The sequence below is a fragment of the Fusarium proliferatum genome, assembly GCF_900067095.1.
Source record: "Fusarium proliferatum ET1 genome assembly, contig: FPRO_scaffold003, whole genome shotgun sequence".
In the NCBI taxonomy this organism is placed as follows: domain Eukaryota; kingdom Fungi; phylum Ascomycota; class Sordariomycetes; order Hypocreales; family Nectriaceae; genus Fusarium; species Fusarium proliferatum.
The window spans coordinates 3131591-3153118 of NW_022194792.1; the positions used below are offsets into that span (position 1 = coordinate 3131591).

Here is a 21528-nt window from a genome sequence, read left to right on the forward strand (position 1 = left end):
AAAGGGGAAAATGAAATCGAATATGCAAACTCAAGTGCTTGTATTCGCTCATGTACTATGCATTTTTAAATACAACCCATGTTCGGCATATATGCTAGACGCCATTAATGAACCAAATCTCCCCCCAAGATACAACCGTATGTGGAAGTTCTTGTCTATTGATTAATCCCGTCTGATGCTGACCCCAAGTCTATTATCCTGATTTTAAACCCATGAAGAAAGGACCGTGATATTCATAAAGATGAACCCATTCTGAAGTAACTGGTGCCCGCAATGGGACCACAAGTTCGTTCGCCACGGGATCCGCGTGACATTTTCGCTGGATGTAAGGCAAGGTCGAGGTGTAAATAATCCATTTACAGGAGAATGAACCCTCCGAAGACCATACCCACAACTGCGCCAAGAACTGAACTGACGGATCGAGGAGCGGCGTTCTGAAGATCAGGGCTGCCAGCGGTGGCTTCGGCCGAGGGGACAACCTCAACCCAAGAAGTCGAAGTCAGGGTTGTAATGCCACCATCCTCAAGCGTAGAAGTGAAGGTCTTGGGCACAGCACTCGAAGTTCGTCTGGTACCTGTTCCAGTCACAGTGCTTCGTTCAGACTTAGTCTCAGTCGCGCTTTCGGCATCGTCTGAGGTTCGTGAAGCCTCGTCTGTCTGAGTCGCGGTTTCCTGGTCTGTCTTAACGTTAGCATATACGTTCCGATGGTAACCGTTTGCAAAAGTGTGTAGTCAACGCGGAGGCAATCAAAGGTCAAAAGGCATTTTCAAGTTTTGGCGCACTTGCGAAAGTCACGAAGTCAAAGCATCAGGTTGTGGAGATGGCACGAAACAGTAATATCACAACAGGTTTGGGGAGTTGGATTCGCAGCAATGTCCCTGGAAAGAGCCCTGTTGCTGCTCGTCCGTCCCACATACCGGTAGTCGTCTCTGTCTCCTCTAAAGCCTGGGAGGCTGTTTCAGACTCTTGAGTTGGCCCGGAAGCTGACTCAGAAGTTGAATCGAGGACAGTGGTGGCTTCGGCGACAGTGGACGAGGGAACGGTGGCAGTTTCGATAACAGTGGAAGTATCATCAAGGGCGGTGGATTGAAGGGTCTCACCCGAAGAAGCCGTCTCGGACGGTAATTCAGAAAAAGAGGAGGTATCAGGCAAAGAATTTCTTCGAGTAGACGTACTGGCAGCAGTGGAGGTTGCAGCACTAGGAGCAGAAGGATTGGAAGTTGAAGCACGAGAAGAGGGAACAGTCTCAGAAGGTTCCTCTTCCGAAACGGACGTACCAGTGGCAGTGGCCTCGGAATCATCGGTGGTCGATTCAGGGGAAGAGTCCTCAGTGGACGAGGGTCGGTTCTCCGTGGTCCTGCGGGTGGTTCGCTGTGTAGAAGCGGCTGTGGATGCAGCCTGAGTAGGCTCCTCTTGAGATTCCGTGGCAGAAGGAGATGCTTCCGTAGCTGAGTCCTCGGTAGGTTGGGCAGTGGCAGAGGGTCGGCCTGTATCCGGGTTAGAGGTGGGTTCCTCAGGTTCTGAGCTCGCAGGGCGCGAGGGTGAGGATGGCTCACTGGTGGCAGATGGCTGAGTAACTGACGGTTGAGCCTGGGTGTTTGAGGCCTCATCCGTGGCGCTGGCCTGGTCGGTTGGCTCTCCGGCGGTAGCGGAAGGCTGAACAGCAGTCTCGCTAGCCTCGTTCGTGGGCTCATCAGCCGTAGCAGTGGGTTGCTGTACGGTGTTTGAAGCACCACCAGAGGCTCCGCCTGAAGAGCCGCCCGAGGGAGCATTGGAAGCGCCATCAGAAGCGGCATTTGTAGGATCAGTGCCCTGCTCTGTATCGGTAGGTGCTGGTGTGTTTTGTCGTCGAACCATCTGGGCCATGGAATCGGAAAGATTTGGTCGATGAGCGTTCATGTCATGCTTTCCAACATCACCATGGCGGAGATGTCCAGGGCAGAGTCGGGTAGCGCCTCCAATGGATGCTACACCAACGCCCAGAAGACAGCAAGCGGCCAAAGCAATCAAGGCCTTGCCAGCTGGGGATATCCTTCTGGTCTTTGTCCGTGGGATGGTCTGGGCAGATTCCGAATCCTGGAGGAGTGCTTCCTTTGACGACATGGTCCTCTCTTCTCGGTCAGTGCTCAACAATCCTGCCTCCATGCTGTAGTCGTTCTTGATGTCGACAGATGCCATGATGTAGAAGTGAGTGAGGAGGTTTGAAGGAAGGGAGAAGGTTGAGTTTTGTGAGTTGAGCAGGGTGATATCAGGACTGAAGAAGACTGGAGACGGATATGCAGAGGACGTTTAGCGGCTGAGAATAGACCAGAATTGCGGACCCAAGACAGATGGCAGCTTTTTTTGGGTTTGCTATTTGGGGACGGTACGAGAGACGACTGGCTGGGAGCAGGTGGTGAAGTTGAGGAGGCGAGATCCCAGACGGTGAGTGGTGAAGACAGTGCAGCAAGCAAGCTAGGGTTCAAGAACGTGCAGACGACAGCCGGCCAGAGGGGTGATTCCCTTTATCGATGATGAAGAGTGTCGTGTGCCAAGCAGACAAGGAGGTGGCTCTAGCGTACGAGAGAGGAGTCTGCTCGGTTCTATGAATGGAGACACAGCTGGTGATGTGAGGATGAGAGAAGCAAAAGGGACCAAGAAAGCGAATGGTGTGCCGCCTGCCGGTACTGTACTGTAAGCAATTGACAGTCGACCGAGGCGTTGGGGAGTGTGGGCGAGGGAGTGGAGGAAGTGGAGGAAGTGGAGGCAGTGGAGTGAGTGATGGTTGTTACACGAGCTGAGTCCGTCACGTCAAGCCAACTGCGAGACTGAACTCAAGTTCAGGGCGAGCAAGAGGAGAGTTTGGTGTTAAATGCAGCCTGCGGTGGTGAATCGTGGGTAGATGAGGGGATCTGCTCTGTCCTGCTAAAAGCCCCGAGGCCTAGACTAGTCTTGGCAAGAGGAGGCTGAGCTGCAGACAACTATCACAATGGCCCAAGTAAGCTGTTTTCTTATTTGCTGCTGTGACTTTTGTTTTTTGTCTGCTGAGTGGCAAAGGCCAGAGGCTGTTGGAGATCTAGACAAAATCGCTATGCGTGTTTCTTTTTTAGGCTTGGGGGGGAGCCGCTTGCAGTTCTTAACGATAGCCACCCGGGCACTAGACAAAAAGCTAGGCCTCGTCTAGCGCTTCTGTCGTCCCGCCAAGTTCAGCCGGCGGCCGGCTACACCTCCGCCAACTGGAAACCCAGTCGCAGAGGCCAGAGGTTGAGCACTGAGCAGCCCGGGGAGCCTGGGAGGGATGGGCTTTGGTGGAGTTTGGGTGCCCAAGGGCGGCTCAACAAGGCCATATCTGCCTGTGTACGTACATAGCCCTCTGTCCTCCATTTCTTGTCAGTAAACACTGTGGAGGGTAATCCAAGACATGAGGTGTGCTGACTGCTTGACCTGAAGTTGACCAGAGATGAGCTGAAGCACTGACTGTCTGATAGCAAGGGCACAACTGCTCATTCTTGGAACATCCAATCGCTATAGAAACTTAATAAAGGTTTCAGCCATTGTTTAGTAATTATTGGCCGGTACAAACTGGGCCATCAACAGAAGTCGGTTGTCACAATTCCGATATACCACCTTTGGTATGGTTGGGTCTTGGATCCCCCGTTCTTACTGCACAGGCGTTGGTTCGACTTGAGTGATCACCATGTAAACGGTTGCACGAGTATTTTTGTCTATAGGGGCACCGTTACCACATCCGTTGACCCCCTGGTACCTGTCCTTCCGTTGCTCAGACGGCGGCGCCTCATCAACCCATACATACGCCGCTAAGATACGGAGCTTCATGAGCTTTGTGATGTCACTGTGAATGTAACGGCAGACGGACGGGCTTGTATAAGAGGAGCATTGTGTGATTGTCTCCGTATGAGCCCATCGTCCTGCCCTTCGTATTCTTTAAAAAGCCCCTGAGACCCATGGGAAGTATGTCAATTGACAGATTGGAGAGGAAGGGCAAGAAGGGGTGAGAAACCGCCTCGTTCCCAGGTGAATACGAGGAATCGCCATAAAAAGCTGAGCATCGAGGCGGGTCAACATTCGGGCCCAAGCCATTGGTCCCAAGATGATGCTTTTTTTTGCCCGCATGGCCCCGATCCTCATTCCATGTTTGACCCACCTGGTTAGTCCCCTGAACCCTGTCCCTGACCTTGGTGAGGTAGTCTTTCCATCTTCATCTTCTCTTATCCAACCCTTTCAGAGCGTTGATCGTGTCTTGTAACTTGGGGCCGTGATTATGAACACAATCAATTGACCTGGTCTGGCGTATGTATGATCGCCCATGTGCAGCAAAGATGCATATCGATCATCAACCAACTTGTCTGCGTGAAACTCGTTGCTGGTGTTTGGCCTTGAACCTTTGTTCTATGATACGCCAAGTTGAGACTGGTAATGGTTGCTCTTAATTGTCGTGATAAGCGACCAGGTGTGATATCTTTCAACTCTGAACTTGAACTTGATTATTCGTGCCAACTTCTTTGTTCGTATGACGGATCGACAAATTCACCAGCTGCGATGACGGAAATGCGCAATATCAAACTGTAATACGATGGGGAATTTCGGTTGATCCTTATTTTTGGTGCTTTTTTGTCATGAGATGGAGTACGGAAACGTGCACAGTCCTTGGCTCCGGCGGCGTGTCCGTCCAAACGAAGCAAATTTTGGTGCCAAGAAGAGATGATGTATGCAACCGGATCTGGCGGCTCAACAATTCTGTGTCAGAATTGAATTGCTACTGACCGTTGATGATCAGTTGCTGCGAGATGATGCTCAGTCAATATCGTGTCATTCATTCATAAAGCTCCACGCGGCCTATCTCGTTATCCGTAAAGTCGATTCCGCCAACGTGGACCAGCGCATCTGGAAAAAAAGGGAATGGCTGGCACAGATGAAATTCCATTGGGTCATATGCAGCCATGTTTGCGCTGTAACCTCAGCTGTAACGATTGACCAAATCGCAGTTCGAGTCACTACACCCAAATTCGGAGCATGAAACTCCAGCCTTTTGTGGGAAAAGCAGAGATACATACTAATTGTGTTTTGATGTCTCCTCTGTGAATGACGGTCAGCCAGCTGCCAGCACGCACACTTACGAGATGTGTCTTGGTTGTGAGACACGCCAATGCAGCCATAGAGGCTTAGTATCAGTCGGTAGACCAACCAGAAACCACAATCAGAGACAAATTGCTGTCAAAAAAGCGCAACTGTCTCGAGACAAGAAGTAGCAAGTTGATTTTTGGGTCTTAGATCCAACTCTTAGCTCTTGGTTGATTTTGAGCTAACTTATGGCTTGCGGTATAAAGATGAATGATTGTATGGTCTGGCGATAGTTGGCAATAGCCAAATGGCTTATTGTTGTTGAACCGGCAGATATAGCTTGTAGACCATTGATCCGATACAACCAACAAGGTCCAGTTGACGTATGTATCATCCTTGCATATGCTGGATACCTTAAGACTGAAGAGCGATTCCTGCACAGCCTACGAGCGTGTGCTGAAGGTCCAGGATGGGCGTGGGGAGACAGCTGAGAGTCCCACTGGCTGAAGGTTGAATGTATGTCTAAATTTAGACCACTCGGAAGCCCCAGTGGTTCGATCTGATTGATAGTGGTGCTGTTGAGTTGTTTGTGTCGTCATGACTGTTTTCTCGTTAGACATGTCCATCTGTAAATGAGACAATTCTGTATGTTTCTCTTCCCAGTAAAGAAGCTTGTGCATGTGATCTTGTTTCATTACGTCTTTCTCCTGCTCTCCAAGGGATAGAAAAAATATTTGAGTTTGTTCTCCAAGACAAGGGAGGGAGTCAAGTAGATATTTAGCGACTGAACTGGAATGTTACAATACTAACATTCAGATGCTATAGAAATTGATAAGAAACATCAAGGGAAATAAAAGATCAAACCGACTGGTTGGACCTATGGAGTCCTTTAATTGTCAGTGAATATTTGCCTCATAGCTATAGGGTATTTCTGCCAACTTGATGAATTCGATAGTGAATTTGTTGAAGACGGATGAGGTTACTTGCATATGATAAGGTATCGAGCCCCTCCAATGGAAGTAAGGAAACTCGAAATATTTAATGCCAAGTGATAAAAAGACTTGAGTAAATCTAGTATAGGCTTAGGGGGTTTTGCCTAATTACTTTTAGCACTTGAAGCCAAGGTCCGAAGTTTTCCTGTTCCCTAAAGCCACTATCGATAGACGTGGCTCATGAGTGGCCGTGCCTTATTTATGCATGTTGCTGACTGATTGAAGTTAGCTGACGAAACACCCGATGGACAAGTCCACTGTCACATGTGGACGAGGACAGATGCTCGAGCTTCCTCCAACAAAACCGACGACGTGGAGATAACTCTACTAACAGGAATAGCCTCTGATTCAAACCACTCTCACTCTCTTTATTGATCAATTTGGCCCATTTGTTTGCGACAATATCCTTGAAACGTGTTTGAGGCGCATACGCAGCCCCGTTGTCTTCCCATGATCGATATCGAGATACCTTGAATACCCTCGTCATGACAGAGCATCTCAGCCCCGACTCTCTAAATACTCTCGACCCCGACGAACAAGACAGCCTCCGAGTTCGATCGCGATCGCCTCACCCGTACCATCACCAGAACGCAGACCTTCCTCATCTCTCGGATCGTTTTACGCTGAGGAACCGCCAAGCGCAATCCGCCAAGACCAGTGACGATGATCCCCACGAACCCTCGCCTACGACATGGCCAAGTTTTCTCAAGGACTCGCCGCAGACGAGCGACAGTGGCTCCGAAGCTGACGACGAGCATTATCTAAAAGGTTTACCGGCGCCAAAAGCCAACCTGCACAAAGGATTGAGAGGTCTCAATGAACCGCTGTCTGGCTCTTCAACACCTCTTCCATCACCAGCGCTTCTTGATGGTCATGTCATCCGCACCGTAGACAAGCCGCCCATGCCTACCGAGACACCGGAAACGAAACGTCTGCTCGAAGCCCTCAAAAAACGAAGAAGAGTCGTTGTTCGACGCATAACTGAGGCTGGCATTGTTTTAGCGCTGGGTCTCATGGTGGCTTCAAATTCCCAGGTATTGCAGCTCATAAAGATCTGGGGAAAAGGTATGCGCATTTCCTCCCTTTTGACAGCCTTGCCTTAACCATCATAGATATTCTACTCTGTGGCCTTGTATATGCGGGACTACTCGCTCTGTATCCTGTCCGGGTCGTCGCTTGGGCATACCGTAACAGGACACCATCTCACCCAATACCTCTCGAGCTTCCTGCGCACTTCGACCCCGCTCCCATATTATACCCTTCGGCGATTACTCTATATGTCTCGCTTCTTATTTCGTCAAGCAACCCAGCAGCGATTCTACCTAACCTTATTTTGAGCCTTGCTTCAATTCCGCAGAGCGTTATTCCCAAGGTTGATCCATATGCTACATATGATGTACTAGCATGGGGCCTAACTTGCATTCCATTAATCTGGAGCCCAAAGCAGCGTGAACACTTCGAAAGCAAGCATCCAGAATCTTTTATTTCAGGAGAAACAGCTATTCTGCTGTATCCTCTTCACCAAACTTTGTGTGTGACATTGCACTATCTCACTACAACTAGTCTCTTGACGGCTGAGCTCCAGCTTCTGTCAGTCGCCCTTATCAACGTTTTGCTTCTAGCTTCTTCACCCCAGGTTTTGATTCTCAAAGCCCTGTTGTGGGGTGGCGGACTTTCTCTCCTCTTCTTTTGTGGACGTGTCATAAGCTGGGGAATTGCTTTGGCCAGAGTGCCGAAATGGAGATTTCGGAGAGTGTCAGTCTCTCAACGGCCGCCACTCTGGAAGAACTTCAAACAAATTTTCTCGCTACGACGGCTGAGGCACGAATTATTAAGACCAGAGTATGAGGATGCTGTATACGATACCATTGGCTCATCCGAGGATGAGGCAGGCCCATTGTTCAAGAAGCCTACTCGAGTTCGAACCTTTGGACCAAGCTCCCCGAACCCAGCAGAACCCGATAGTGCTCCCTCTTCGCCCACGGCTGCAGATGCTTTCGGAAACTGGTCTTTTGCACGGAGACATACCTTACCACACCTTGATCATGGGAATCGACGTAACGCGACGCATACTCCTTCGGGACGCAAAAAGCGAGCAACTTCCATGTCCGTTCGGCCCTTCTTCAAGCTTACTCAAGAGCAAGCGACTATGAGAAAATGGCTTTATGCTGGATACGTCTACTTGAGTATCATAGTTATTATCCTTGGTGGCATTCGAACTTATGTACAATGTTATGCCCTAGATGGTAATGAGCCCATTGGGTGGGCTTTGGGATATCTCTTCGGCGACTGGTCTTGGTTCCGATATCAAGTTGTCAGTCTGAACTTGGAAAGATGGATTTGCCTACCCCCGCGAATTGATCCTACAGAAGACAAACAATGCCACTCTGGCTGGGTACAGCACGTTCGCCATAACGACCTTGGAGAAGCAAACACTCGACTTTTGTTGAGTGCTTACTGGATGGGCATCTTGATTCTGGGGCTCATTATCGTCTTTCGTCTGAAGGACATCTATGAGGTAGATACACGGCGGAAGGTGTTCCACTTTATGATGGTTGGCATGTTTTTGCCCGCAACCTTTATCGATCCCACGTATGCAGCTCTTGCCCTGTCTCTAATTCTTGCGGTCTTCTTGATCCTGGATCTTCTGCGGGCAAGTCAGCTACCTCCACTATCAAAACCTATTGCCTCATTCCTAGCACCATACGTCGACGGCAGAGACTTCCGTGGTCCAGTTGTCATCTCGCACATCTTTCTTCTAATTGGGTGCGCCATTCCTCTCTGGCTGGGCCTTGCTTCTCTACCACGCTCTGGATCTGGCTACCTGTCTGGTTGGGAAGTCACAACTCGAGATGTCAGTCTTGTCTCTGGAGTTATCTGTGTGGGTTTAGGAGACGCAGCTGCTTCTCTCATCGGCCGTCGATATGGACGTCGGAAGTGGCTCTGGGGAGGCGGTAAGAGCCTTGAGGGCAGCGTCGCCTTTGCTGTGGCTGTCATGCTGGGACTTGGTGCCGCCAGTATGTGGCTGAGAATCGGTGGTTGGCCTGCTGCAGGTGAGCAGCCTGGAGTGATTGCTGGCACACGAAATGCTGCGATGTGCGCATCCATGGCGAGCTTGACAGAGGCTGTTCTTACTGGCGGGAACGACAACGTTATCGTACCAGTGGTGTTGTGGACATGTGTGAAAAGCCTCGGTGTTTGATATAAAAGTACATCAAAGGTGGCGTTCCGGTGGTTTCTTCAGGACTGATGCTTGACATAGAGAGCAAAACATAGCAGACGGCTGCATAGACGACGTAATGTTCATGACAGACTTCAAGATGGTCTCAATTTAGGGTAATTGTTTCCCTATGTGTTTTACTTATACCCCCTTTCCAATTACAATAATGTAACTCAACTCTCTCATGAGATCTTATGCTCTCCCAACACCAGCGCCCATGCACCTTGGCTATGCTTCCGATTCTATATGTTAAACTAGTTTTACATTATGACATGAGATCCTCTAGGATTGCCTCGAGCTCGTCTTTTCTAAATGGCAAGCTCAGCAGCTCTGTTCCCAGAGCATCCTTCATACTCGTGATTATTTGATGGTCGTGGAATCTAGTCTTCGTTAGTGGTGATTGTGTAACGGAATATGACAATGAACGTACTCTTTCAGCAGGGTTCGGAAAGCCATCTCGGAACTGCAGATGAACTCTTCCACGGCCTTGTTGTACACCATTCGATACTCAACACCAATTGGCTCATCGCCACTGTCGCTCTCCTCCTCAATCGCAATGAGAACCTCGCCCACCAAGAGGCGGAACAGATTCTTGGCATTTTCGGGCAAACTTCGTAAAACGAATGCAACGCCTTCTCTACCATTGACTCGGTGAGCATTCCTCCCGAGAAGCTCGTGTACCTCATCCACAACATCCAGCTCGGCACCATATGGGGCAAAGGTCGTACAGTCGTGGAACACCATGTTAAACGCAGATCGCACACCTATATCCCACAGTAGTGCAAAGTCTGGTGTATCAGCTGAACACACCATCTTTATTTGAGGATGCGCCGCGAGTTGCGCTAGAGCAGACTGCGAGCCAGATTTACGAAGAGGCGCCGCATCGATTGAGTTAACAATGAGAGTCAGCGTTGACGACGTTGTGGCTAGGTGTGAGAGAATGGCAGGGACCATGACGGCAGGTTGCGTTAGAGGAATGCGGTGACTTGGATCAACAGCCGCGCCAATTGTGCTCAATACCTCGCGCATAGTGGTATTGTGGGCGTAGCCATTGATTACAACAATCTTGTCCCCCTTCTCCTTCCTAATGGAAGAGTACAAGTGACCAGCAAGCTTGTGTAGGAGACGTCGCTTCGAGCCATAACCATATAGACACAAACTGAACCCTTGCGATAACTCGAACGCCCATTGCGGGAATGATTCGGCATGCAGACTCTCTAAAAATTCGATATCAGCCTCATGGTGATCCTGAGTTTCTCGCATAATGGTAAAGTATTCATCGTGTGTAAGTAGAGCGAGTGATCCCAGAGTATTATTCGAAGTCTTGGCCCGCCCAGGTTTGTTGTGCGCAAAGTATAATTCGTGAGGAGGCAAGTCGCGAGGAGGAGTTGGAGATCGAGCTGGTGCTTTCCGATGAGCTTTCCGGCGAGGTGTCGATTTCGAAGGTGTCGCAGCTTCATCTACACCTGAAGCTTCGGTGGAAATGGCAACGTCGCCCTCGAGCGCTTCTTCGTCTTCACTAGATTCGTAGATTTGCTGCGCAAGGCCGTCGTATTCCTCCTCATCCGTAAGGTCGTCGCCAACAACATGTTCTATGAGCGCTCTCGTACTCTTTCGCTTGGCAGATCTGTCTGCTCCTCCAGGTGTTGCTCCATTCAAAGCCACGGGCGTTTTCTTGTTTGGCGTTTCAAAAAGAGCAGTACGGTTCGCTTTCGGTGTAGGAGTTTCGCCATTCACAGCCTTCTTTGGTGGTCTCCCTCGTCGTTTTGGTGCAGGTTTAGGGGTTTCATCTGGGTCGACTCTTGATAATGATTCGGATGAGCTTGCATCACTGTCTCCTATCACATCTCGGTGTATAGCTTCTGTATGTCCATTCGCTCCAGTGGCTACTTTGGGTGAACGATGAGCTGCACTTCGTTGTCGCTTTACTGGCGATGTTTCAAGGTCGCTTTCGGGAATGGATTCGAGATCTTGGTACCCGCGTTTTCGTAAGGATCTTGCAGGATCTTGTTGAGTATCAGGCTCAGGTATTGCCTTTCTTGGAGGCATTATGTGATCGCTGAGGCTGACGGAATCACTTGAGTTTCCCGAGAGCCAACTTTTTATAGTTATTAAGTAGTTTCTGGAATGGGTAAAATAAATACAGAGCCCAGACGCGTGGTAACTACTGGTAACGCGCCTGCTAAATTGGTTGTGGCGCCTGTGGCGCCAATGCATGTGGCGCGAGCTTCACTTCCAACGACAGTTCATTATTCCTTCACATGCTCCCTCCTATAGTACGCATTTTATGGACAACGGAACGATGTTGAATCTAAATCTATCGGCCTCACTAAATATCACAAGGCTTATCTTCAAGCCGAGTCTGTGTCTGCCTCATCACACAGTCTCAACTTTCAATGACTTGCCGATTCCTCTTGAGAAAGGCTTGCAAAAAGATGGTCGAAAAGTAGAGATCAAGGCTGTTGTTCTCGACAAAGACGATTGCTTTGCTTATCCTGATAATGTTGAAGTGTATGATTCCTACAAGGTGCCTATAATTTGTACCCACTCAAGACTGTCTGCTAAACTGAAGCATAGTCTCACTTTGAAAAGCTAAGGTTGGCTTATCCTGGTCGCAAATTGCTTGTGGTGTCAAATACTGCTGGAGCAACGTCATGGGATAAGAATTTGAAGCTAGCTTCTGAGGTCGAAAAGAACACAGGAATCACTGTGCTCTCGCACTCGGTCAAAAAACCAGGTTGTGGCCAGGAGATCATGGAATATTTCAGAAAGCACCCAGAAACAGGAGTGACAGATCCTGCACACATTGCGTTCGTCGGTGATAGACTGACGACCGACATGATGCTTGCAAATATGACAGGAGGGTGGGGTTTTTGGGTGAGAGACGGTGTAATACCTTTAGAAAAGAAGAGCATCGTGAGTCGCTGTCTGCCCCTCAACAGACGATAAATCGTCGTTAGGCAACAACTGGCAACAACTGGCAACAACTGACAACACTAGTTCTCGAGATTGGAACGACCTTTAGCTGCTTTCTTCTTTGCTAGGGGTATTCATGCTCCGGAACCCCGTAGCATCTTTGAGGAGTAGCTATGTCGGAAGCTGTCGAAGGTAAAAGTCAGAACCAAACGGCTCGTCTGAACTTCTACGTTTACATTGAATCACAATGCCACTTGCACCATTGTCCTTCATTCAGTATGGGCACCTGACCATTGATAAGCATTCACATGGCTTAAACAGACGATGCAAACGGGACTGAATCACTCATCTACTGTCCTGAGAGTCTATAAAGCTGCGTTCGTGATCTTCATTCTTTACTACTCTTATCCTCTTTCCACACTCCAATTCTATATAGGCATCGTCGCTTGCCTTTACTCTGCCTTTTGTTCTTCGTTAGCGTCACCTTTTTATATACTTGCTTCTTCACTCCTCTCTCTTTGGTCCACCCTCACATTGGGCCTCAACCATGGGTGGAAAGACTTGGTCTATAGACGAAGAACGAATGCTCTGGGAAGTCGTTGTTCCTCGCTCAGTAGCTGCTGCTAACCCAGTTGATCGACGTATGAGCTGGGGGCAATGCGCGCAATATATGAACGACAATTCTGGTGACATCGCTCAACGCAACTATACTAAGAACATGTTATGTGAGTTACCCACGCGCTTGCAATACCTTCCAAAGTCTCTACTGACTCTGATAGACGAGCATCACTACCAGAACATTGTCAAGGGCGGTTCTTCTCCGAATGCTGGTCCATTTGTCGAAAGGCACCTACGCTTGATCGGTTAGTCTCGTGTGATCTCCCCCTCGATTTCAAGGTTCTAAAAGATAACAGAATGGTACAAGAACCATAGATCGCCTCCACCGGCTAGCCCCCCTCCAGTTCCACGAACCCCCCAAAACCCTGAACTTACTGCCCTTTGGAGCCAGCAGTTGAAGCCAAAGAGACGACGTGGCAAGAATGCAACCAAGACCCAACTCGCGGAGAATCGAAATGCACTGCACACTATCGATGAGGATGGACCTGGACTTGGACCGAGTGGCTCAGGCACACCCAATGTCCCATATGTTCGTTCATACGCTCCGTACGAAGGGGCTCAGCAGCAGTCTTTTGAAGAAAACCAGTCACCCCCGGTTGACCCAAGGGCGAAGTATGCACTCGATTTTCGCCCGCTGCCTAGAACAGTACGTGCTGCTAGACCTGGAGGCAACTTCTTGAGCCGGCCCATGGAGAAAGTGGAAGGCGGACTTTGGCGCCTCGTACCTGAAACTCGAGAGAACGAGAGGCCTGCAGAATCGATGTCCCTAGTTCCGCGGAACAGCAGTGTCCAGGCTCGCCATTCCAGGGCGCAGGAGGAAAGCTCATGGACTTGGCCATATACTGTCCCCCCTCAGCAGGCCCCCCAGGGACCTCAAGGATCTCAAGGACCTCAAGGGCCTCAGGGAAGGGGCCTACCTTCTATCCGTCAAGCGTTTCCTTTCATCAACTTTAGGCAGCCTCTGAACTCTGCCCCTTTTCGGGAGACATCACATCAGACTGGCAAGCGCGGCTACAGTGGTGGTCAGGACCAGAATCAGACCCCTAAGCGACGAAGACTTCCTGATCACCCTGTCCCCCATCAAAGCAACTCGCAGCAACCGAGCCAGAGAAAATAAATCATGGATGATCATGGACGACGGTTTGGCCCACAGTGCGGTAAGACGACCAAACATTGGACGAGGACGAGTGAGAGATCGAGAGTGGAACGGAAATTGTAGTCAATGGGGGATGCGTGAAGAGACCTTTATTTTGAGCTTTGAAGATTTGTGGCTAGGAGGATGATTGCTGAGACTTGACCAGAGGAAATGTATTATTAGAGCAACAACTTGAGGGCAGCAGCTTGTTATGACAGCCTTGTTGATATTTGAAAACAAACAACAGTTATGCAAATCCCGGACTTCATTGTCCCACAAATCGGTGACCTCAACTTCGTTTAATCCTTTGTTTGTTCTTCTACATCTTCTAGCTTTTGAACAATTAAACGGACGGGTCCGCCGAAGTCGGCACGGTGGGGCCGGATTTCCGACAACGCCCCCCGAAAAGCGGTGGCTATTGGCAGAAATAATCCTCCCGAAAGATTTCCCCAGACAATCTCAAGTCTATCCATCCGGCCATAGCTAAACCCGTCCTCCCACTTTAACGACCGCGTTCCTCATCTCATCTCATCACAACCATGAATTTCCCGGGAATGACACCTCCAGGCGGCGCCGCCGCACCGCCTGCGATCGGCGGACCTCAGGATCCCAACGTCAAAGCTGTATGTGGATGCGCAACTTGCTCGGAATTTCGCGGGGCGCATTGCTAACTCTGAGAAATATAGGTTCAGTCTGCGATGGAGTCTTGTTTTGGAAAGTCAGTCATGTCGGGAGTTATGGGATTCGGTATGGGTGGTTTATTTGGAATGTTCATGGCCTCTGTATGTTCTTTGGCGAACCTCGACCCTTTATCCCAAGCTAATATCCCTGCCAGATGTCCTACGATACACCTTACCACACAGCCGCCCCCGGTAGCCCACAAAGCACAATCACATCGCTTCCTCTCAAGCAACAACTCAAGATCGGATTCAAGGATATGGGAACACGTTCATGGTCTATGGCCAAGAACTTCGGAAAAGTTGGTGCTTTGTACTCCGGCGTAGAGTGCGGTATCGAAGGCCTGCGAGCGAAGAACGATCTTACGAACAGTGTCGCCGCAGGATGTTTGACGGGAGGTATTCTGGCCAAGAATGCTGGCCCTCAAGCTGCTGCAGGTGGTTGTTTGGCTTTCGCAGCATTTAGTGCGGCTATCGATGCATACATGCGATCACCACCCAAGGACGAGTAGATGCTGGCAGCTGATGTCAACAAAATTGGGGTTCGGATGAGTGGGTTAAGAGATGTATAAGTACGCTTGGCTTTTCTACAGACGTGGGAGTTTACGGTAATCATATTTCTAGAGCATAGGGCGGCGTTGGGAGACGGACTCTCCTCTTTTGGAATGTTTACCACTGAATGTACGAAGGTGGTACAAGGATAGATATGGAGATGACGATATGGCATTTGTATTAACAGGTATTTTAAGACCCGAGCTTCATAGAGGAGCTGCTCATGTAGAATCCACGAGCCTACACTGTAATCTTAGCAAAAGAATTTATGTCTGCAATGACTGCCTATCCCATAATTGCAACTTGAAGACCCCTTTGTTCTTAACGCCGCGCTTTCAAAAGAGCAAAGAGCACACGATTTGCTTTGGACAAACTCAGGCTTAACTTGCCTGGTATACTTGGAAAGTCCCAAACTCCCAATACGCATTCTCAAATGCTTCAGGATTGTTGGCGACGAGATCAGTGCATTTACCCGAACCTGAAAATAGTCAGCATTATGTCTTACAAGCATATGAGCCAACTTACATCCAGAGTCGTCCCAAACGTGATAAACAAGACTACCACACAGGTCGATATTGGCAATGATGCTCTGGTTCTTGAAATGCGTGCCAATGTCGCAATGCGTGTTGGGAAAGTCGGCAACAGCAGTGCCCCAGGTGTCGGGCTTTGGGTTGTTTCCTTTGATATCTGATGGTATAGAGTCTCTACCGAACTGCCACATGCGGATGCCTTCATGTCGCCATTCAACCGCCATCACACCTCCTCCATTCTTGTTGAAGACGGAGCCGTATCCCGCAGGCTTTGAAAGAACACCACAGCCTGCATTATCGTCCTTTTCGTGGTTGCAGTTTTTCTGTAGTATCTTTCCTGTTTCCTCGCGGCGTACGTCCATTGAGCAGTCGCCGGTAGTGTGCAAAGTCATTTGATTCCCGTCTTCAGCTTTGTTTGTCGACTCCATCACATCAATTTCTCCATGGTTTGGCCAGTTGTAACGGTCAGTAAGCCAAAGGGCCGGCCAGGTGCCACAGCCATAGGGAGTATGCTTGACGTCGAAGATGAAGAGGCCGTTCTCGTATGTCTTTTTGGACTCGATTCGGACAGAAAAGCGACCCGTAGACGCATTAGGCTTGCTGTTGGGGCCGACAGAAGTGTCGACTTTGAGAACGGCAGTGCTGGGCGAAACATATGTGAGATTCTGGAGAGTATTAGGTGAACAGGATCCAAAGCAGTAACTTGTGTTGTGGCCAGTAGGGGTTTCTTACAAGATCTTTTGCTTGCGCTTCTGGAACGTAATGTACGAAGCCCTCAGCTGAAAAGAGACGTCAGTATTACAAACCTTGAAATTGGAGGTAGTTCTTACTGGGGTCGTATCCTGTGAAATAGTTGAACTGGTCAAAAAAGGATTCACCTCCATCTGGGTGGTGGTTAGCGGGTCTTTGTATATCCAGGTTGAGGGTGACAGGCACTTACATGTATCTTTCAAGGTGTACGATAATGGTGAGTAGTCAGGATACATATTCTTTCTAGCTCTCTCCACAGCGACGGCGACAATTATTATCACTATAACAAGGATGACTATGATAATAGCGGCCCAGATTCTCTTTCGCCAGTATCGAGGATTCCACCAGGGCATTGATGAGCTCGCATGGCGGATTTCCTGGCCTTTGCGAGCCAGCATTACCTCGTCGTAAATTGGAGGTATCTCTCCAGGCTTGACGCCAGATGAATACATTGACATCCTGATGTAGTTGAAAATGGAAGAACTGGGGCGATGGGTGAGTGAAGAGTCGGAGTTGAAGTTGCTTGCACCAAGAGAAGAAGTGAAGTGAAGTGAGGTGAATTCAAGTAAAGAGAAGAGAGTTGGGGATAGATAGAATGGAATGCAATGCAGAAGAGATGGATGTTAATGGAGATGGGTTGTCTCAGCCTCGAGTGCACCCTCTCAGAAGCATATGAATCAAGTTTCTTTTTTTATTCACAGAAGGAGGAAATGAGGAATGAATAATTGTTGAAACATTTGAAGGAGCAAAGCAGCTCTCTTCCTTCCTTCAATACTGTGCAGCTGAAGATAGGTAGTCGGGCGCACATCCAGGGCAGCCCGTGAGTGATTCACAGTCCCTTTCTATAAGACTTGCGACCAAAGTTTATTGGGCATTTGACGTAGGTATCATGAGCAGCAAATCAATATAATAAGGGTACTTGACGGCACTCAAGCCGCCCATGGGGCATCCCCCACATGCCGTCTTTCCGATCTGCCTACTCCCTAGCGCATGCATCTTTTTGGTGTGGGCTGAAGTTCGATGGCTGATGATGATATCCGCGTAGCCGTGCAGCCGTGTTAGCCACGAGAATGGGAGGGTTCAGGGGTAAACACGAGAGACAACAGACAAAAACCACTGATAAGCCAGAGTCTCAACACCGTTTCCGAAATCACTACAAAAATAGTTCGTGTTGATTGCATTATTTACCTGTCTCAAGGGATAGCTTAAACTCGGAAAATGGCTCCTAGGAGATAGCGAGACGCGTAATCTGCAGACCAATAACTGATAGAAGCGTGTAAACCCAACACTACCATGAATCGATGACCGGAAATACGGCCTGGCAACGCGTCATTTTACTGATCTCTTTATTTATAATCTCCACTGAAAAGAACGAGCTCGAATTATTTAAGTTCGAGAGCTCAGTGGACATTGTCGATTGTCTTATTTTGGTGCCGACGCTAACAGAAATTGAGGATAACTTACACAGGCATGAGACGTACGAGACATGCCGTGAAGCCGAGAGCCGCTTACAGCGTGTCTGAGACCTGAGGGGATAGAAAATGATGTTGTCGCGTGCAAGGGACTCGGCTACCATTGTAACATAACTACTTACAGATACTGGTAGCTCCTAACAAAGTATCAAGGGAGCGTTTGAAATGCTACCAAGTATTACGCCTCGCTCATCGTCGATGTAATGTAACATATGAAAGATCTCTGATTCCAAATCCCACTCCGCCAGCAGATCCTCCTCGACTGTAATGACGATAAATTTCGTACAAAAGACATCCAATGCCTTCCAGCATCCATCCATGGCTTAGACAGTCAATGTCTTTGAAATAGCCACAGCAGCACAAAGCCATGCCCCAAGATCAGTCGTCAACATCCTCAAATTATTGACAGCCAACCATCTCTCCAGCATCCCAACATTATCCGTCCCCTCCGCAGCACAATTGTCCTCCCACAGCGCCCTGAGCTTCCACGCTACAGCAGGCACATATGCAAGATGTCCCAGCGCCAGTGCAGCAGACCAGCCGTACCAGAATAGTGAGCCGCGAGACCGGAGCAAAGCGCTGTCAGACCAGATGTTGACGATTGAAGTGCTGAATGTTAGGCCAATAAAAGTGAGGACCGCCCACGGGCCTGAACCGTAGAAATTATTGATGTAGCCTGGAAGGATCTCATTGGCCTTCTTGCGCTCAATGGGAGGCTTGGTAAAGAGGGTGAGGAAAAAACTTTGGTCACGGGCGAACCAGAGTGTGATGCTTGATGAGACGAGGGGAGCTGTTAAGAGGAGGACCCTGGGGTTGAAAAACGCTCCAGAAGCCATTTTGATGCAATTGAATTGATTAAAAGTTACAAGACTGAGATCAACTGGGCTGTGAGTCTTGATACTCAACAAGAGGATTCTGCTTAACTTCAAGGTCGGGTTTATATAAAATCAGTTTGAGAGTAAAAGCCTCCGAAAAACATTGACTTTATGCGACCCTGGGATGTTACTGTTGCTTCTCTGATCATGGCGATCCTTCAAACCCTCCTCACGCGCTAGCTATTACAACGCCAAACCCTCCGACCCTGCAGAAACTGATGACCGAATAATTTCATAAGATCAGCCCTGTCGTATGATGTCGGAAAATCTAGGATAATATTTCTTAATTATTCTTTTGTCCCAAGGAACCATAAACTTCATTTTTGATAATCGTTGTTAATTAGATATACAGCTTATAATCTACTCGACCTCCAGTCTGAGTGCATCATACTGAACATACACCGATGTTGGCAGCACAGCAGACTCGTAGTTGGTAGCGTTATAAGGCAAGCTCAGGATGATCTCATTGTCACCCTTCTTCAGCAACTTGGCATCGAACTCGAATTTATGAGCGGTATTGTAGCAGCTCACTGAGGAGCGAACAGCACAGGAGCTGCTGTGGTCGTAACTTAGAAAGGGTCAGTATAGCTCATCTTCGAGAGACCAAGGTTTGACTTACGGAATAACCCAAGGCTCGAGATCCTTGCCGTTGATGTTCACGGTGTACTTGAGATTCGAGTGAGGCTCAGAAGCATTGTAGATATCCGTGTTTCCAGCAGCAGTCTTGGCACCCGCAAGCTGAACGGTAAAAGTTGCATGCTTCTTGTGCTTGACCTGCGACTCCTTCAGATCGAAGGCAATAGTCCAGTTGTTGACATTGCCATCGCCAACATACTGATCTGGGCGTACGGAGTTGCCCTTCCCTCCAAAAACACTCCAGTGGACGTAGTTGAGATCCTTGCCGACATCACTTTCCCCAACCTTGAAGTTGACACCATCAGGGAAGTCCTTGACAAAGTCCCAGTTGGCCCAGTAAATACGGTACTGTTCCGGCTGCAGCGGCTTGGATGTGTCGGGCTCGAAACCGTGGCGGTATTCACCAGAGGTCTTGTCAGGAGTACCAATTCGCCAGAGTTCCTTGCCAGCGGACTCTTCCCTCCAGCGGACATTCTTCTTCTCTGTCTTGCCAGCCTTGATCTTGACCTTATCCTGAGTGTATTGTCCAAAGATGTTATCGGCATAGACGGTAAGACGATATGTTCCAGACTTGACTCGAGGAATAGTAGCACGGCCGCTCTCATCAAGATTAGCCCAGTACTGGTAAGCCTTTGTATCGAAGACATTGTCTTGGAAGTCCACGCCGCTCTGGGCGAGAACAGCAATGGCATTCTTAGCCCCCTTGGGAAGATCGACCTTGACCTCGAAGGACCCTCGTGATTTCGTTGGTACATAGTTAGGAACGTGCTTTGCAATTGAATCGTAGAAATCGGCATTCCACTCAGGGTCGGCGTATTGAGCTGCATCAGCCTGGGCTTTCAAGATGTCGGTCTCTCCAGGAAAGCGGTTGAAGTGGAAGTATTGCTACAAGAGATTAGAGAAATTGGTATGGATGCTAGATGCTTCAGATAGACTTACAGGTCCAAATGTTCGGTCAAATCCATTGGTAATGTTAGGCTGAACAGGTTAGTTCGAGTCTATATAGAGAAGTAAGTTGACTTACCGTTTGATCTCCGTGATGGTTAGAGCTAATATAGTTGTAAAGAATACCATCGACAACCAAGTCAGAATGCAGAGGGCCACCAAAGTAGGTGTCTTTGGTGTTCATGACAAGCCAAGCACCATATGCATCTCCATCTTCGGTCTGGGAACCATCAGCGAACCTTTTATCTGTCAGTCAAATATCCCAAAATGCCGAGACGCATGAAACTCACAATCCATAAGCATCGATATCACGCCAGCTGTCTTGGAACGTATACTTGGTAAAGTAATCCGCTTCCTGCTTAACATATGGATCATTTGGTGTGTTTCCTAGATACCATGTGGCATCTTGCACCACAACCTGCTTCTCCTTTGCTTCCTTGCCTGGGAGAGGCGCATATTGCTTCGTGTTGGTCAGGAGATGAGTCCACATGTCGTTATTCGGTCGGAAGAGGGTTCGAAGCTCCTGAAGGTTGCGAAGGAAGGGCTGCTCCTCGTTATGATACGCGACTCGACTGAAGGTATGGAGGCCAGTTTCTCCATCTCTCAAGAACCAGTATTGCTCCAGAACCTGGCCTGTCTCGGTGTACGTGTCGGACATGACAATCCCGCCATAGTCCTTACCCTTGCCATCTTTACCCTTGAAGAGTTTGTACTTGGGGGCCACAGAACCCGGCGTCCAGAATCCCTTGGGCGTGCAGTAGCAATCAAGGTAAGGTCCAATGCCTGTAGATCCAGATGGGCTACCGAGAAGGTTCGTTCCGTCAAGAGTGAGCTTTACAATGGCGCCGCCCTTCTTCTGAACAGCCGCATATAGTCGGTCGTTTGAAATCACCAACTGTGTATCGGTCTCGGTCGCATTGAGAGCCGCGGCTACCAGTTGAGGTGCCTGGAGCAGCGAAACGAGAAAAGCGGCCGAAAGCTTGCGGAACTTCATAGTCAAGGCTGCGATGGGTGAAAGTGGCAGAAGCTATCGATCAACAACTCCAGGGCGATCAATGCGATCTCAACTCTCTTTATAACTACATAAGTCACCCTTGACCCCACAAACAACCCCCAACAACCTTGTGGGGGATGAAGCCTTCATGAGAA

General features: G+C 49.0%; 9 protein-coding genes across 9 annotated transcripts; 4 read left to right on the forward strand and 5 right to left on the reverse strand.

The window, feature by feature from the left end:
- Positions 1–356: 356 nt before the first annotated feature.
- Positions 357–2178, reverse strand: FPRO_06022 (uncharacterized protein; the record flags this gene model as incomplete). Its single annotated transcript, XM_031229111.1, has 3 exons — positions 357–676; positions 1278–1487; positions 1557–2178. The coding sequence occupies 3 exons, from the start codon at positions 2176–2178 to the stop codon at positions 357–359; spliced, it is 1152 nt and encodes a 383-aa protein (XP_031079380.1).
- Positions 2179–6538: 4360 nt separating this feature from the next.
- FPRO_06021 (uncharacterized protein) lies at positions 6539–9255 on the forward strand (the record flags this gene model as incomplete). Its single annotated transcript, XM_031229112.1, has 2 exons — positions 6539–7118; positions 7166–9255. The coding sequence occupies 2 exons, from the start codon at positions 6539–6541 to the stop codon at positions 9253–9255; spliced, it is 2670 nt and encodes an 889-aa protein (XP_031079381.1).
- Positions 9256–9581: 326 nt separating this feature from the next.
- Positions 9582–11322, reverse strand: FPRO_06020 (uncharacterized protein; the record flags this gene model as incomplete). The annotated part of the gene is made up of 2 exons (XM_031229113.1): positions 9582–9653; positions 9700–11322. The coding sequence occupies 2 exons, from the start codon at positions 11320–11322 to the stop codon at positions 9582–9584; spliced, it is 1695 nt and encodes a 564-aa protein (XP_031079382.1).
- A 253-nt stretch (positions 11323–11575) lies between these two features.
- On the forward strand, positions 11576–12360 carry FPRO_06019 (uncharacterized protein; the record flags this gene model as incomplete). The annotated part of the gene is made up of 3 exons (XM_031229114.1): positions 11576–11800; positions 11851–12189; positions 12274–12360. 3 exons carry the CDS (start codon positions 11576–11578, stop codon positions 12358–12360), a joined length of 651 nt encoding a protein of 216 aa, XP_031079383.1.
- A 376-nt stretch (positions 12361–12736) lies between these two features.
- FPRO_06018 (uncharacterized protein) lies at positions 12737–13924 on the forward strand (the record flags this gene model as incomplete). The annotated part of the gene is made up of 3 exons (XM_031229115.1): positions 12737–12914; positions 12969–13052; positions 13104–13924. 3 exons carry the CDS (start codon positions 12737–12739, stop codon positions 13922–13924), a joined length of 1083 nt encoding a protein of 360 aa, XP_031079384.1.
- A 557-nt stretch (positions 13925–14481) lies between these two features.
- Positions 14482–15131, forward strand: FPRO_06017 (putative Tim22, subunit of the Tim22-complex; the record flags this gene model as incomplete). The annotated part of the gene is made up of 3 exons (XM_031229116.1): positions 14482–14565; positions 14629–14724; positions 14778–15131. 3 exons carry the CDS (start codon positions 14482–14484, stop codon positions 15129–15131), a joined length of 534 nt encoding a protein of 177 aa, XP_031079385.1.
- A 420-nt stretch (positions 15132–15551) lies between these two features.
- Positions 15552–16909, reverse strand: FPRO_06016 (uncharacterized protein; the record flags this gene model as incomplete). Its single annotated transcript, XM_031229118.1, has 5 exons — positions 15552–15649; positions 15697–16366; positions 16434–16480; positions 16532–16585; positions 16642–16909. 5 exons carry the CDS (start codon positions 16907–16909, stop codon positions 15552–15554), a joined length of 1137 nt encoding a protein of 378 aa, XP_031079386.1.
- A 1337-nt stretch (positions 16910–18246) lies between these two features.
- On the reverse strand, positions 18247–18759 carry FPRO_06015 (uncharacterized protein; the record flags this gene model as incomplete). Its single annotated transcript, XM_031229119.1, has 1 exon — positions 18247–18759. The coding sequence occupies one exon, from the start codon at positions 18757–18759 to the stop codon at positions 18247–18249; it is 513 nt and encodes a 170-aa protein (XP_031079387.1).
- A 399-nt stretch (positions 18760–19158) lies between these two features.
- On the reverse strand, positions 19159–21373 carry FPRO_06014 (uncharacterized protein; the record flags this gene model as incomplete). The annotated part of the gene is made up of 5 exons (XM_031229120.1): positions 19159–19366; positions 19418–20319; positions 20374–20412; positions 20459–20618; positions 20670–21373. 5 exons carry the CDS (start codon positions 21371–21373, stop codon positions 19159–19161), a joined length of 2013 nt encoding a protein of 670 aa, XP_031079388.1.
- Positions 21374–21528: the final 155 nt, after the last annotated feature.